This window comes from Watersipora subatra, chromosome 8, assembly GCF_963576615.1.
Source record: "Watersipora subatra chromosome 8, tzWatSuba1.1, whole genome shotgun sequence".
NCBI classification, from domain to species: domain Eukaryota; kingdom Metazoa; phylum Bryozoa; class Gymnolaemata; order Cheilostomatida; family Watersiporidae; genus Watersipora; species Watersipora subatra.
The window spans coordinates 44,168,443-44,185,342 of record NC_088715.1 but is presented as its reverse complement, the minus strand read 5'-3'; the positions used below and the strand labels follow the sequence as shown (position 1 = coordinate 44,185,342).

The following is a 16,900-nucleotide window of genomic DNA, read 5'->3' as shown; positions in this document are numbered from 1 at the left end:
TTGCAGTTTTGCCATGCATATTTATTTAGATATCCACGACCAGTTAGAGGTAAGTTACGTCAGCTTTTTTGTATTCATGTCAAACAGTAAAATCATTTAACTGACAGGCCTGGTACGCTAGACCACTGCCAGCCATATGCTCTCAGTAGCGAAAGGGTTAAACAACTTTTTCTGTGATTCAACTTTTTTTTGTTTTAGTCACCTAAGTTAGTACCTTTAAAACATGGCATACACTGTAATTTTTAGATAAGTTAACTTTTTGAACCTTAACGGCCAGCATTCAGGCATTCATATGTCTTTGTTTACAAAAGCTTTTTTAAAGTAACAACGTTAGCCAACCAAATTAATTCTTGCACAGAACGCTAGCACAAAAGTTCACATCAGTGTTTAACAGTGTTCAAATTTTATTTTCTAATTCTTTCATTATAATACTAAACTTCATCAGAACTTTATTGCAAAAAAATCAATACAACTTGTTTCTTGATAGGTCATAGATGATTGGAATTCAAAAGAAGAGTTTAATAAAACTAACTATAATTTTCCAGTATATTTTGAATCATGAAATGATGATGAACATGTGCTCAATAAATATGATAGTACCGGGCTAAAGTGAATTTGTTATTTTTTTTAAACTCAACTTGTCTTCCATTTTTGGTTTTCTCTTTTAAAGTCTACCATAAGTACAGTTGGATTATCTTTAGCATAGACCTAGTAACTATACTTATATAGTATAGTTAATAGGTCTATGGTCTCCACTGGCTAGCGGTTTGCTACTGTCACCTTAAACAGGCTGACAAAGTACTGTAAGTTTTATTTGGTGGTTACAAAACAATATTGTGAATTATTATTTTTCAAAGCATTGTCAACCCTATTAAATGCTATTCAATACATTTCTACCAGAGAACCATCTGCTATGTTAAATGGAACCTAGCTCCTTGGTGAGAATTTGATAAACACAGCTCTCAGTGCTCTCTGTTGTTTCAACTGCAGCTTTTTATTTTTGCGCTGCTTCACAATGTCTTAAACAGATCTGTCTTCAGTAACGGTTAGCAGCAGTGTTGATTCTTTGATAAATTTGTCAACTATACTTTTCAATGGGATCTGCACTCGGTGAATCAACTAAAAAACTATACACTAATTTAATTATTTGAACTGCAAAGTGACTTCCTGTTAAGCAATTTGGTGGAACCTTCTGTAAAACTATTGCTACAAACAAAAACATTACAATATGCTTGTATTTATGCTGAATCACTGGAACCGGTATTAAGGGAAAAGTAGCTGTAGCCAAGACATACCAATTAATAAAGTTGAACCCATTAAAGTTAGACCATTAAAAACATGAGAGAACAACCAAAAAGGTAAATGAAGTTAAATATTTGAAGTGTCAAATCTATTGACAGAATTTATGGCAATACTAAAACAAACAGCCAGTTGTTTAATGTTTTAGCCTACAAATCGGTTGCATTCTAGTAACATTTGACAACACTGTTGGCCGACAGTTCAGTGCCAGGTTACGGTCGTTTCTTCAACAATCACAGAGTCGGCTTAGTTCTTTGAGATGGAGCAAAAAGGTATCGGTCCAGAAGTATGTAATGAAGGTAGATCAAAGGGGGTTGTCCTGCCTACGAAAACTTGCCTGAGCTCAATTAAACCAACATGAAAATTTAGACTATCTGCAACTCAACTAAACATGCCTTTCTAATGACTCGCTTTGTCAAAGCCAACCACAGCGCTGGCCAATGCTGTGAGGTTTGGCCTTGACCTCTTACAAATGCAAGTTGAGGAGTACCAGTCCATTGAAAACCCTGGGAGTGTGAAGGATGAGTAGCCATCTAGCCAGATACAATTACCAAATGAGAAGACATCAGATAAATCATGCTGATAATACAGCAGCCAGCATAAAAAGCATAGAAACTTCTAGAATCAACTGGATCTACCTAAAAAATCAACACAGCTCAGGCCTCTACTCTGCTAGAATTGCAACAAAAATGAGGAAACTCATGAGGACTGCGCCAACGAGATTAAGCTCACTCGGGCAACCAATTTGCTATTGTTGAGGATGCCTGCAACAGTAGCGGTTGATGCTGACTGCACCACAGCCTTCATTTCTTCTTCAACCTCAGAATGACCGTGCTTGGTGAAAAGAGCTGACTGGATACCTGCCACCTGCACCCGTTCACACTATTTCTTTCTCAAATTATTTCAAAAAACAGTTATCCGTTTTACCTAGACCTCTGCTAATGCATGCGGTTGTAAGCTATGTCTATGACCCACATATAAATTACTGTTAGAACAAAATTTTGTCGAAAAAGCCAATAGGAAAAACTTTGTACGGTCGTTTGCATCTATAATGTCAAGCAAGGCTAACATCTCTTCAACAAATTAGATTACCCTAAGAGTGGGATGCGTTTTATTGTAGTGAAAATAAAACTGGTTGGCTGCAGTTTATAATCATTAGCAGATTTGCATCAGCATCTAGAGGAAGTAGCAACATTTATGATGTCTATATATTTGCACTTTCTCCAGGCATTGCGGCATTTTTATGGCTTGCCATAACATTTTATAAATTCAATATTTTACATACATTATACATGTACCATTATACCAAGTAAAGTGTTAAACTAATTTTTTTTAAAAATACATGTATCAGCCTGATAACATTTTTACTTACCTCAAGATACTTACCTCAAAATACTTACCTCAAAATACTTACCTCAAAATACTTACACTGTACCTCAAGATACTTACCTCAAGATACTTACCTCAAGATACTTACCTCAAGATACTTACCTCAAGATACTTACCTCAAGATACTTACCTCAAGATACTTACCTCAAGATACTTACCTCAAGATACTTTCAAAACTTTTAGCAGAAGCAAAAGGTTTAGTGCATAGCAAAATCTTAATTTTGTCTGGGTTTGTTTAAATTAGTCTTTCATACCTTTCAAAGCACCATATCAAGTCTAACAAGATACTGTTATGTCAAGCAAATGTTAGACATTTTTAATTATCTTGATTGCATAACTTTCAAAATTTTGAAGAAAGCAGGAAAGTTTTCGAGTTTGAAAGTGGATTTTGGAAAGCTATAAAATGGTTTATTCCAACACTAGTACTTTGTATACCGCCACTGAAAATAATTCTAATTAATCATACAAAAGAGTTTCATATCAGGATGCAAACTAGCCTACTTAATCCAGGTGATTCAGACTGTAGTTATGATTATTCTGACGATGGATTTTCATGAACATGCTTTTTTGATCACCAGGACACTCAAAACCATAAGTAGGCAATAGTTATGCTGGCAGCACATCATTGCAGTGATTAAAAGTTAATTTTAACTAGCTCAATGCTGATACGTCTCCAGTTATTAATAATTTACCAATTTAATATTAACAAGACGCAAACGCTGCTAACATGCTAGGGCTGAGTAACCTTATATTGAACATGAACATATTTGAAAATGTAGTGAAGCCAAATACATTACTAAAAGGCTTAAATATATTTGAATAAAATCTAGCCATTTTGTAAAACATTTGCTAAGGGTAGTTTTGATGGTTAGTTCATTGAGACCAAACAAACGGTTTTTTGGGCTATGACCAAAATAATGAACAAAAAGCATTGACAATGTTTATGCAGATTTTTTTTTTAAATAGTCAATTTTAAATGTAATTTATTGTAGTTTAATTACCACTATCTGTGCTACCCGGCATTGGCCAGGTATTAAAAATCAGCTTACAAACAATGAGAGGTAATGAGAGTTGCCTGCTATTCGATATCAGCATGGCACATTGCCAATGGATAATTTTATTAAGCCTACCAATAATAGCTTCGGCTTCTACCAAGCCACGCCATGACTTCACGTCATGATCGAAACCGCTAGCCTATTTGCTTTGATATGACAACATAAATTGTCTCACTGATCGATCAAGCTTTGTGGCTTAGTTAGTACAGGGACGGACTTGTGACCGGTAGAGTAAGAGATTAAATCTTTTGGGATACGGATTCGTTGTTCCAAGATTTCGATAGCTATAGTTAAACAAATACATGAACGATCAACTTTGAAAAATGTATTTATAGATTGGAGGGTTTTTGTAGAAAATTTTCTACTTATCATTTTATACGCAGTTCATAAAGATAAAACTGATAGGTTGTGAGTTATGGTCAATTAATGAGCGCGAAACACAAAGAGTAAACATTTTGTGTACCTAATTTGCCAATTGGAAACTTTGAAAATAAATTTTTCCGGCACATGGTTAAAAATGGCAGAACCAGTAAAAATTTGTTAGGAAATCTTAGCCACTCAGCCAGCTGAACTTTTGTTCCAAAAGCTATAAACCCAATCCTAACAAACCGCTTAAGCTTAATTGTTGGCTAAACAACTATCAAAGTGATAAACGACTATCAAAGTGATAAACAACTATCAAAGTGATAAACAACTATCAAAGTGATAAACGACTATCAAATTGATAAACGACTATCAAAGTGATAAACAACTATCAAAGTGATAAACAACTATCAAAGTGATAAACAACTATCAAAGTGATAAACAATTATCAAAGTGATAAACAACTATCAAAGTGATAAACGACTATCAAAGTGATAAACGACTATCAAAGTGATAAACGACTATCAAAGTGATAAACAACTATCAAAGTGATAAACAACTATCAAAGTGATAAACAACTATCAAAGTGTCAAAAAATTATCAGTGATAAACAACTATCAAAGTGATAAACAACTATCAAAGTGATAAACAACTACTGCCTAATACATTATGATTTATCGAAATGGCTCTAATAACTACGCACAGGCTTTTATTATTGTAGATCAATGAAGCAAATTTTCCTTTTTAGTTAACATCCATATTCACAGCTTGTCATAACAAATGTGGTTAATCATTATTTATTTTGATTTCTTTAGCTGCCGTTTATTAAAATGCATTTGAAAAACCTGTTCAAAGTGTTGTAACCTTTTTGTAAAGTTCCCCTGCACCAATCATTTGCATCAATAATAAGCGAGAAGATGTTTGAAACTCTACAACACAGAGATCATTTATTAAATTTATTCATGTTTGTTCTTACATATATCAGTCAGTTCTTCATAAAAGACATGTGTTCAAAACAGATCAAATAGAATGGTAGGATGTGAAAGACTTGTTTGTAAAAATATGTGAGTCGGTAAATTTATCTTTAGGTGATAGATGCATGCGTTCCATGACACAAAACATTTCTCATACATTGATGACGCTGCCAGAAATCAGCAACGTAGCAGATAATTGTGCCTCATTAAAGAATCAAACACTAGCCTCTTGTTCACAGGTCCAGATCTTCACAGTAAATCTAAAATACTCCTGCCTGTTATGACAATCAAACCCTGGTTTGTTTTTGATTATTTAGACAAAAAATTCTGAGTAATACAAAAATATTGATTGGAAGTTGGTCTTACTAGAAACCTACATGTTTGTCAACGAAATAAATGCATTTTGTTTAATATTTTTCATATAAAAGGGCACAAATTTTCAGTGGTGCATTTTGTATTGTACAAACATCAAAAGTGCTAAATAATCTAGTTTTTTTAATCAAGAAAGAAAAAACAAACTAAACTTTAAACTTTGCAACTATCACACAATTTTTAAAGGGCTTGTTTAAACAAAAAATACCTCAAATTTAGTTTGGGTTCATTAAGGATTATACCAATCAATACTTATTTTAAGGCCTGATCCTATACACTTGCTAATGGTTTCATAGGTCCACTAGGCAAGCTTATCAAATTTTGATATCTATTTGTGACTATTTTAGAAACAATTTAAACATTTTTACTGTCTTAAAACTTGTGGGAATACGGCTTATATAATTGATTCAAAAATGCATGATTGTGATGTAGAATTGTGTACACCATTAAAATTATAAAGCTCTACAAGTACAAAAAAGTCATTGCTTTCCAATAGCTACAAAACAACAAACCTAGCGGTCGTTTGTGTATCTCAGTTTCTGTAGTAATTATTGTTTATTGATATTGTAGCAGAAAAACAGATTCAAACTTTTAAGAAAAAAAGATGCATTTTGAACCAAGATCAAACTGAACTAAAATTATTAGTTGTAATTATGGTAATTATTGCTTATTGGTAATTATTGATTACTGTGGTAATTATTAGTGATAATGATAAACTCCATATTGACGTTTTCGTAGTCAACGAGGCCAATATAAAAGTACATTGCTACCTTTTGAGGTAGAATCATATACTTTCTGTCATTCGCTTTTAGGAAATGCAAACTCAAAATCAACATTTTTCAACTGTCACATTTCAAAGTGATATACTTCTGGAAAAAACCTCAACAGGGAAAGGCACCAAAAAAACCGATGATTTAAAAAGGAAAAGTTGTGAATTTTGAGAAGCTAGTTGGCAGAAATTATTTTGTTAATTACTAACTTTAAAACCGCTCCTCTATCACATTATGTTGCTAATTCTTGTTTTTATGCTTTTTTGCTTTTCTTTTGTGTGTTAGTCTTCATGCTTTTGGTCTCCTGTGTCTCCTGTAGAGAAACATCTCCTGTTGAATTCATTCATTTCTCTAAATGATTTTTGTGTCTCTTTCTGCATCTCTCTTTGTGTCTCTGTCATTTTTTGAAGTGCTGTAATTGATTGAGAACAAATTTCTTGCAGTTTTAAAGCGGTAATTGGCAAAATGCTACTAACTTATTGCTAGACACGCCCGAAGTTATAATGGATTTTAATTGGTTTTTTAATAAATTTATCATAATTAAAATCGTAATTGAGAGTACAAATTTGAAACAATGACTTTGTAAGTGCTATTCACAAAAAAATGTTCTTATATTGGCCAAGCAGAGTAATCTTTTAACAAAATATTCTAAAGTAAACTTCATTGTACAGAAAGTTTCCAAAATGATCACATAACTTATTGGTTGACAAACCTTAGGCAAAGAATTGTGCAGTTGAACCACATCTTTCAAAAATATTTTCTAAGTTACCTATAGCCAAAAATCATAAGATATTTGCAATCCCAGGAACCAAATTTGTTGAACGATTACAGAACTCTTAGGATGCCATATGTTTTACTTAAACATTCTAGCTAAAGATTCTAGGTTCTATAGTATAAGTCTATACTTAACAGATAGACTTTTTTAGGAATGTTAAGTACAGTTATAGTAACACTCACCGCTACCTAACCTCTACAGCTTACCAAAAAAAGAAGTTTAACTTATTTTTTTGGTAGTCCTCTTTTGTTGGTAGTTAACTTCCTTTTGAGATTCAACTCTCTCAAAAATAAATTGTATTTGATCTGTGAGACTTAATTCTTAATAATACTTAAAATATATTCTATTTTTTGAAGCTTTCAAAACATTTACCTGCTTGATGCTGAGCTATAGTAGCAGCCTGCCTTTTTAGAAGCAAATGCAACTCTTCTACTTTTTCTTCTGATGATTCAAGAGCTGCAGTACAGTAGAAGCAGTGTTAATACTGTAAATTGATAAAATGTTGTAATATTTAGTCTTACTTCGTTCATTTAAAAATTGGTTTAGACTCAATTTTTATACATGTATATGACTTTAATCGCTGCGTCAAATATATTTTCAGTATGGGAACAAGATCACAAGTACACTAGTGATTGCTGAAAACTTGAGCAAAACAGAAAAATAAAAGGAAGGATAATGAGTTAGCAATAGTAGTTGCGTACGTATAGTTAGCTATAAGATAAAAGTAACTTTTTACACATTCACTGAATAGAAACGGTGTATAATACTTGTGTTGTTAACAACATACTGCGGGGAAAAATGTAAGGTATAAAAAGTACTTTAACTAGGAAAGGCATAATTTGATTACAATTTATTTTTTTACATCAAAATAAATAACTTTGAAGATAAAAATATTATTTTCAAATCATTGCTAAGTTAACATATAAAGTAAAGATATGAATTTGACTTTTGGGGTATAGCTTAAAACACTTCAATCTCTATATATACTGCAATGAAGTGAACTATGCAGCAGCTTTTGACAGGTAACATATGCTTTTTTTACAACTGGTGCTTGCTTGGTTTCCAATCAATCCAGTACTGGATTGAGCTAATCAGCACTAGAACTCGCTCAGAGAATTCATGCAGAGCAATAACGCTAGACATTCTCTATTACAATTTTATCGAGCGCGAAATGCATTTGGTTGTTTTTTTTTCTGAAATGCACTTTTATGGCCTCTAATTTTTTCATAACGATATTCACCAATTTACAACCACAACATTTTGCTATTTGTTACAATTGATGCATCATCAAAATGAACACTGATTTGTTCATAAATTTAATAAGAGCACTCTCTTTGCTGTTCAACATAACACACAAAAACTAGGAAAAACTTAGTTGAAACCAACATTTGGAGTCAATCTTTGCGCAGAGTGACAATTTAGAGATTGGTAAACTTGTATTCCCACGACCAAACGAGCGGAGTGAACGTTTGAGACTTTTTGTGATAAATGTATATGCACACAACTTACGAAAATTATTCATCAACATCATCGGAAACCCTTGTATCGAAATCTCATCAACAAATTTAACCATTTTTTTGTAGAGTCGTTAAAGTATAATAACGATACAAAACACATATAAAACTATTTAAATATGTATGTTACCAAGTCGTTGTAAATTGTCGACAGTATCTTAAAACTTACCCATCTGATCGGATTATACACAAATAGACAGATTAATTTTGCCAAAAATCGTTAGTAAAACTGGCCAAGCCTTACTTTTATCCAAATTAAGACCGGCAAACAAAACACCGAGCGACAGAGAATAGAACCATTAAGTTGTGCGCATTTCACGAAAAAATAGCGTGCACATTTCACCAGTCGATAGCATTTTCGAATTGCCGAAAGTTTCTGTAAAAACGTAGAAGTACAGAAATCATTTCTTTTTTGTTGATTTCAAAGTAACTGACACTTTGGAAACTTTTGAGTTCTTTGGTATTCTAACTGATGTCCAAAGCAGTGAAAGTAAAGGAAATGACAATGATATTTTTTTCTAATGATTCCTATGAGATTATTACAATATTTAATTACCAGAACAATGATTTGATTTTATTAGATTTAATTATAGGAGTAAGCATTTGAATTTACAAGATCGAAGTATATACTAATCGATTTTGGGCAATATGTTACTGTTATTATTTTTTCTAAATGGGGTTGTTAAATAGATTTTCGAAAAATCTATATGAATATCACAACTTCTTGATATTGTTAGCTATGACATTTTGAAATGTAAACAAAATTGTGCATTGGTTTTGTTTTATTATTTTACTAATAATATTGGTTATTCTAATAATATCAGTGAATTTTACTTCTAATATTGGCCAATATTGCATTTCTCCTATTGCAGGGGGAAAATATAAACATATAATCTTTTCCTTTCATTATTGCTGTTTGTTAACACCAACACCCAGTACATCACAGCTACCATTGCAGTTATCCTATTGCACTGCAGTGCCATTTGACTGCTAATATTGCATTTCTCAACCATCAGTACCCTTTCTTTTTTCCAATATCACTTTGAACATGGGCTGTATGACAGGAGAATTTCTAGTGTAAAAAAGAACTATAAACTTACCTATATATAAATTCTAAAAGTATTACTGTTACAAATACAAGAATCTTTCTTATCTGATGTCTTTTTATAGTGTATCGTTTCTGTTATCTTTTTATAAGTTACGTAGCCATCATAACAGACCACAGGCATAACAGTTTGACTAGTAGAAAACTTAAGTGCGTAGAAAGGTGCTTGCTGACAAACAAATTACTGCATCAACTCATTCATAGGTCATATATTTTTACCTGCTGACTGTTTGTCTTGTGTATCTTTTGCTGCTGTGATATCTGCTTCTAACTCTTCAACTTTCTTTGTCACATTGCAAAGATCTGAAATAGTTTAAGGTGTATTAAGTTGATTAATCTCACTTAGTTCTGCATCTTACGTGTTCTAATCTGCAAAAAGCTCACAATATAGCATACTGACAATATACAGAAATTAAAATAAATAAAATTATATATATATATGTATTTGAAAAAATATTAGGAGGAAAGTAAACTTTTAGTACTTGCGCTACAAACTTGTTTCGAGCGATGCACTCATCAGACACAGTTGTACTAAAAAAAATCTCTAAAAAAATATCTATATATATATAAATAGACACGAGTTAGCGTCTTCAGACGTAAAATAAACATCAATAGTGTTTCTATATAATTATGCAGATGCTAAAAAAGAGAAAATATCCCTTTTTGCATTTTTATTCATTGAAATGATCTAAAAACTAATTTTTTGCTAGCGTTGCCTCTTTTTTAATTTGTAAATTTCAAATATGTCATGTCAATTTTTAAGGTGACATCATACTTATATTTTTGGTTCTTTGGAAGGTTCGATTGCTGGATTGGTAAAGGCTAATACTTTTCAAGTAGACATTTGTATTATCTTTAGTAGAAATTGCCTCTACATTCCTTCTCGGTTCAGACAGACCACGTACCAGACAAAGACAGTCGGATATCTCATGTTTACATTTGTACCAGTATTAAGAGATACTGTATATATCGTATTAATTTATATATATATATATCACCAAAGTATATATATATACATATATATATACATATATATATATACATACGTATATCACGTTATATTATATCACGTTATATTATATCACGTTATATATTACAATATATATATATATATATACACGTAATGTATATATATATATACGTATATCACTTTATATATATAAAGTTATATACGTATATATACGTATATAAATTGATATACATATATATACATATATATATATACTTTGGTGATATATATATAAATATATATATAAAGTGATATACGTATATATATATGTATATAAAGTGATATATATATATATATATATATGTATGTATGTATATAGTTTTTATGGCAGTCTTCAGATGCTCTTCTTCAAAGTTTGATGTTTCAAACCAAGACTTTTCAGGAACATTCAACTAGACTCTCTTAGCATTAGCAAAATATCTTAAAATCAAACAGTATCGTCAACTCAAAAAGTATTCATAGGTATCGTAAAAATCAAGAGTTGGTTACCTTCTACATGTTTTGAGTTATCTTCTCGATCCTTAGTCAGCTTTTTTTTCAACTTATGCATAGAGTGTTTCTGGCTACTTTTCAGTTCTGCCAACTCTGCAATAACACATTATTTTTACCAATAACAGTTTACTTACTCAGAGATTTAGTAAACAATCACCTAGCTCATAGGAGACTACTCTAAACATGAAATCCTTCTTTAAACCATAACTGTCACGAACAACTTTTATTGTATTTACTAGGTAAATCAGACACGCTGATTCCGATTTTGTACCCAAAATAAAGATTAGTCCACTAACCTTCAAAGTCATTTAGGCTTTTTTAAAGCGTTTCAATATCCGTTTCGAAAACAACACAATCGGCATTACAAGCTCCGCCCATAAATATGTGACGAAACCTAGCTTTTTCAGAAACGGAAGTTAGGAAAGTTTAGTCCGATTTGGAATAATAGAGATGGGTGTCTTAAAACCCATTATTATCTAAATCCAGCCTGTAAAATAATTTCAGTTTTTTATGAAAGGGATATAAACTATTTAAAATTGCTCGCAGCTTGTTACATGACGTTTAAATGGGCTGGACGCCGAGAAAAATGAGCTCAAAAAGCGCGGTTTTATCACGAGCTAGCGTTGTTATCGCGCTTTTTAAATATGCAATGCTAAATAGCTTATCTACCTTTCAGGAAAGACTGGTATTATTTTTAAAGCTGGATTTAGATATTATTAGATTTTAAAACACCCATCTCTATTATTCTAAATCGGTCTAAACATCTCTACGTAACTTCTGTTCCTAAAAAGCTAGGTTACGTCAAGTATTTAGGGGCGGAGCTTGTTATGCCGATCGTGTTGTTTTCGAGACCGATATTAAAACGCTATAAAAAATCCTTTATTACTCTGAAAGTTAGTGGCCTAATCTTTATTTTGATTACAAAATCGGAATCAGCATGTCTGATTTACCTAGTAACTACAATAAAAGTTGTTCGTGGCAGTTATGGTTTAACTTTTAGTTTTATATGCTGCAAATATGTGAAAATGTGTGAAAACAATGGTATCCCAGTCAAATAATAAGTTATTTATGTTTTAAAATAAATTAACTAAACCGGCTCGATCTTAGGAGCCGGTTAGGAGCAAATACTTTTACTTCTTGGCATTTATCTACGAACAACAAAGATGGAAGATTAAGCTTAACGCAAACAATGCCAAATTTGCCTTTTTATCTTACTACTAGGTTTTAACTGGCCGACTAAATATAAACACTCATTATAACAGGTACCTTATAACAGGTACCTTATAACAGGTACCTTATAACAGGTACCTTATAACAGGTACCTTATAACAGGTACCTTATAACAGGTACCTTATAACAGGTACCTTATAACAGGTACCTTATAACAGGTACCTTATAACAGGTACCTTATAACAGGTACCTTATAACAGGTACCTTATAACAGGTACCTTATAACAGGTACCTTATAACAGGTACCTTATAACAGGTACCTTATAACAGGTACCTTATAACAGGTACCTTATAACAGGTACCTTATAACAGGTACCTTATAACAGGTACCTTATAACAGGTACCTTATAACAGGTACCTTATAACAGGTACCTTATAACAGGTACCTTATAACAGGTACCTTATAACAGGTACCTTATAACAGGTACCTTATAACAGGTACCTTATAACAGGTACCTTATAACAGGTACCTTATAACAGGTATGGTAATAGCAAAAGATTGGACATAGTGAAGGATGAAATTGTGATGAATGTATGATGGCATTTCACTACGCTATAGTAATTGGACTAATTGCAAAAATAGTTGTCAGATGTGAAAATTGTATAGCAATAAGATGCACTCACTATAAGATACCTTGTCTGTATTGTACAACGCTTTTGGCACTTTCAGTTTTTTGCATTTATAAATCATTAGTAAGGGGTATCATTAAAACATTTCACTGTAAAGCACTTTTCATGGATCAAAAAATCTTGTTTGAATTACCTTTCCGTATTCCTTCAATCTTTTGTCGAAAATCTTGATCTTGTGTTGCTTGTTTGTCAGTTGTCGAAGTGGTTTGTTTAACCATGTCACCATTTAATGCAGCAACTGCAGACTTGATCAGGGCAAGCTCTACGCAACAAATGAGTCATTAGGTAGACATGCCACAACCATGCCCGCCATATCAGCAACAGTTAACTATGGAAGTTTATACACAATTAGACCTACCAACAATTTATTAGTGTAATTGTTTTACAGGCATTACCCTTTTGCAGCTTTTCAGTGTGCTCTACAAGTTCCTGTGAGGGCCTAGTTGCGGCATCAGCATGTTCCTTGATTTCTTCTGTGAGTTCATCTTTTAAAGCGTTCATAGCAGATACTTGCAAAATTAGCTCTAAAATTTAAACCAACTGTTACACAGGTCAGACACAAGGTTGGCATTGATGTATCAAAACGTAAAAGTTTACACAAAGTTTTAAATCAGATGTTTAGAATAAGTTAAGTTATAGTTTGTTAATTTTAAGGTTTAAATTACAATCAAATCATTAACGTGTCAGTGTACTTTGTGCTACTACGCATTCCTTACTAAAGGCATTACGATTCAGACTGTCAGTGACATGTGCACTCCATTTTACATAGAGATACTACACGCTGCTCTGTTGGTTGACCAGCATTAAGAACATCCATTACACGTAACTGCTACACATTTTTGAGTTTTTTCCCTAACTTTTGCACCATCTGTGCTGGGTATATTGCTTGCTTTTCAACCCCAAGGATTCCAACAGAAAATAGTAGGCAAATACATCTAAATATGATAATTGGTGTTGATATTGTCATATGAGTTCATATCTTGGTGGCTTGATAAGTGCCGTTCTGTGGCCATCAATGGTTACCCTATTGTGTTGCTGATAAGATCTGCAAGAGTAGTTGAACACTAAACAGCTAGACAAACCCATGACTAAGTATAGTGCAAAGACGAAGTTAAACGACTATTTAGAAAAGTGCAAATAACTTTGCATATCACTGTTGTTAACAAAGTCTATATTATCAAGATATTGTATATATAACCTATGACTTGTATCACACAGCATTAACTTGGCTATAGACTCAACCAGTTTGATTTGGCCAAAAAAAGTTGCTTACGATGGGTAATCAGTGCACTGCCTGAAACTGTGTTGTACAATTAATTACTTACATGTATAAACTTTTGAAAGGTTATTTATTAATTTAATGGGTCTGATTTGATTAATGAAATCACAACCATGCACCGAACAAATGAAATAATATAGTTTGGGAGCAAGTTGTGTGTAATACATAGAGCTATGTAAGCATCAAACTTGCTTACTCAGTGTAGCATGAGGGTTCACTTACAATCAACACTTCCAAAGTTTTACATAGTAGCTAATTAGCTAAAACTACTAAATTATGTTGTATGTATTTTATTTGTACCTCAATATAGTCCTCCTAAGGTTGCTTTAACTCCCAATTTGGCAATTAATAACGCAGACAAATAAATGTATTTCTACAAAAAACGGCATCTAGGTTTTGGATTACGGCAGACCCTGTTTTCATCAAATTACTCTTAAAATGTATCAAAAATATTAATAAACTTGTGGGTTGACAAGTGGAAAAGACTGATGACCCTAAAGTTTTACGTATTATCTCTAATGATGTTTAGTAATTTATGCTGTAATTTTTAGTTTTGCGGTTTTTCAGTAAACTGACTCAGCATTGCTATGATTGGCTAACCATGACTAAGTATAGTTATATTAGGTCCAGCTTTTAATTTGGTTTTTAGCCTCCAGATATCGTATTTTTCTAGTTATTTTCACTATCTTTGTATCTACTGTAGCTTTTAATTTTCTCTGTAAATTAGAGTGTCTGCTTGAGGCAAATGAACAGTTAACTTATTTTTATGCAGATTATGACGCCTGCATGTCACTTCCTATTTTAGTAATCAATAAATCTGAGTTTGCTTGAATGAAAATTTTAAGAAAGTTACAAAAGCTTTTACAAAATGATTTAAAATAGAATATTATTAGTGGAATGCCCGGCATTACATGGGTATTAAAAATCAGCTTATAAGCGGCCATAGCAAAGTCACACTTACAAACTTAGTTTATAACAGTGCCACTTGCCATTAGCCTGGCACATTGCCAACGACTAATTTAGCTAAGCTAGTTATCTACAGCTCTTACTAATACATAGAATGACGTTGTGCTGTAATGGAGAGCGATAGCATATTTTCAAACACAGAGCGACATATATTGCCCAATCTATCCATCAAGCGTAATGGTTTAGCATACTGTCCGAAGAACTGGAGGTTCTGAGATCAAACCTTTCGTAATACAGATTTTTCATTCTAAGAGTTTAATAACTATAACTGGACATGCTGAAGGACAAACATACAAACTTCGATTTTTACCACAGATTGTTTTTATTTATGATGATTTATTTATCAGATTTGAAAGATTCTTTTAAAGAATGAAAAAAGTTAACGCTACAGATTGTTCCATAATAGTTAATACAAAATACCATTCGTTATTTATTGTTTAGACATTCAAAAACTATTGTTTTAAACAAAACATGACTCATTTTGCAGTAAGTTTTTAATTTGAGCAAAACCTTTCAGTGCATCAACCAGTACCTTGTTGTAATCTTTCAGTTCTGTCAGAGAGTTCTTTCGAGTGTGTTGCTATACCTTTATAATGTGATTGAATTTCCATTGCCATTTCCTCTCGCAGATAATTGATGGCAGCTGTTTGTTGCGCAAGGTCTGTAACAGAAAGCTATCTAGCTGCTCAAGAACATGTACACAGCTGTTCAATTCACAGATGTTCAGCTACCACTGTAATTGAATATCATTTAGAACAGTGTTGCAAAAATATGAACATATGTTTACTGAAACAATATGAATTTGGGGTAAAATAGTTTTGTAAACAGAGGCAACAAACTAAATTAAAATTGACAATGATGAAAAATTGCAGGAAAAATTACATTCCCCGTTGATTTCATGTATTTCCAAATGTGATTCAACTTTACCATTAGCCCTATTGTCTGTTAAAGTTGGATCTTCAAAACAGCATTTTAATTTATTATTTGATCTCACGATTAAATTTTATTTTAGACTTTCCATCACAATCATATGTTATGAACTCATATTTTACATGCAGCAAAGTAGTTGGCTGCTCATAGGTTGTCAAGGTAATGCAATTGTTAGAAAAGATTCAACTAGAACTCAACTCTTATTGTGGTCCGCAGCTCTAAAACCCATTTTAACAAATGTCTGTACGCTTGAGTTACTACATATTTTATGCCACCGCTAAATTTTTTTTTAATAAGTTGAGGAGATAATGCCTGTGTTTTCGTGCATTTGAATAATTGAATAATATAAATAATGATAATATTAGTAATAATGAATTAAAAAATATTTTTTAAATCAAGCATCACAAACAATTTGAGTAAAATGCTAAGAAACTGACTTTATCTATCAGAACTGGACTATGTTTGACAATAGACGTACATGTACTTTAAAAAAGTTGAAAAACTGCTCTGAGTTAAAAACTCTACAATGTAGGTGCACACCATTTCTTAGCCCGTTCAATGCTGCTTCCCTTTTCTTCTCAACCTCTTCAGATATCTGAAAACTATCGTTCTTTGACTTATGCTGGAATTTCTTTTCGAAGCTGCTGAGAAATTGTTGTTGACGTTCTTCCACTTTGGCTAGCTTTTGCTCAATGTCTGAAACAATATTATCAAGCATATTTTAACAGAGGTGGGAAACCTAAAAATC

The 16,900-nt window shown here is 32.4% G+C and overlaps 1 protein-coding gene across 1 annotated transcript; it reads right to left on the bottom strand.

Annotated features, from left to right (window-relative positions):
• Window positions 1-6,503: 6,503 nt before the first annotated feature.
• Window positions 6,504-13,478, bottom strand: LOC137402609 (TATA element modulatory factor-like). The gene is made up of 6 exons (XM_068089114.1): window positions 13,373-13,478; window positions 13,111-13,239; window positions 11,115-11,210; window positions 9,836-9,919; window positions 7,370-7,453; window positions 6,504-6,634 (listed from the first exon to the last, which is right to left on the bottom strand). The coding sequence occupies exons 1-6, from the start codon at window positions 13,476-13,478 to the stop codon at window positions 6,504-6,506; spliced, it is 630 nt and encodes a 209-aa protein (XP_067945215.1).
• Between the last annotated feature and the right edge of the window lie 3,422 nt (window positions 13,479-16,900).

Coding starts and splice junctions, on each gene's coding strand:
- LOC137402609 (XM_068089114.1), bottom strand. CDS start 13,478: ATGAACGCTTTAAAAGATGAACTCACAGAAGAAATCAAGGAACATGCT. Junction 7,454..9,835: donor ACAAGACAAACAGTCAGCAG/GTAAAAATATAT, acceptor ACTGTACTGCAG/CTCTTGAATCATCAGAAGAA. Junction 6,635..7,369: donor TATAGCTCAGCATCAAGCAG/GTAAATGTTTTG, acceptor AATCAATTACAG/CACTTCAAAAAATGACAGAG.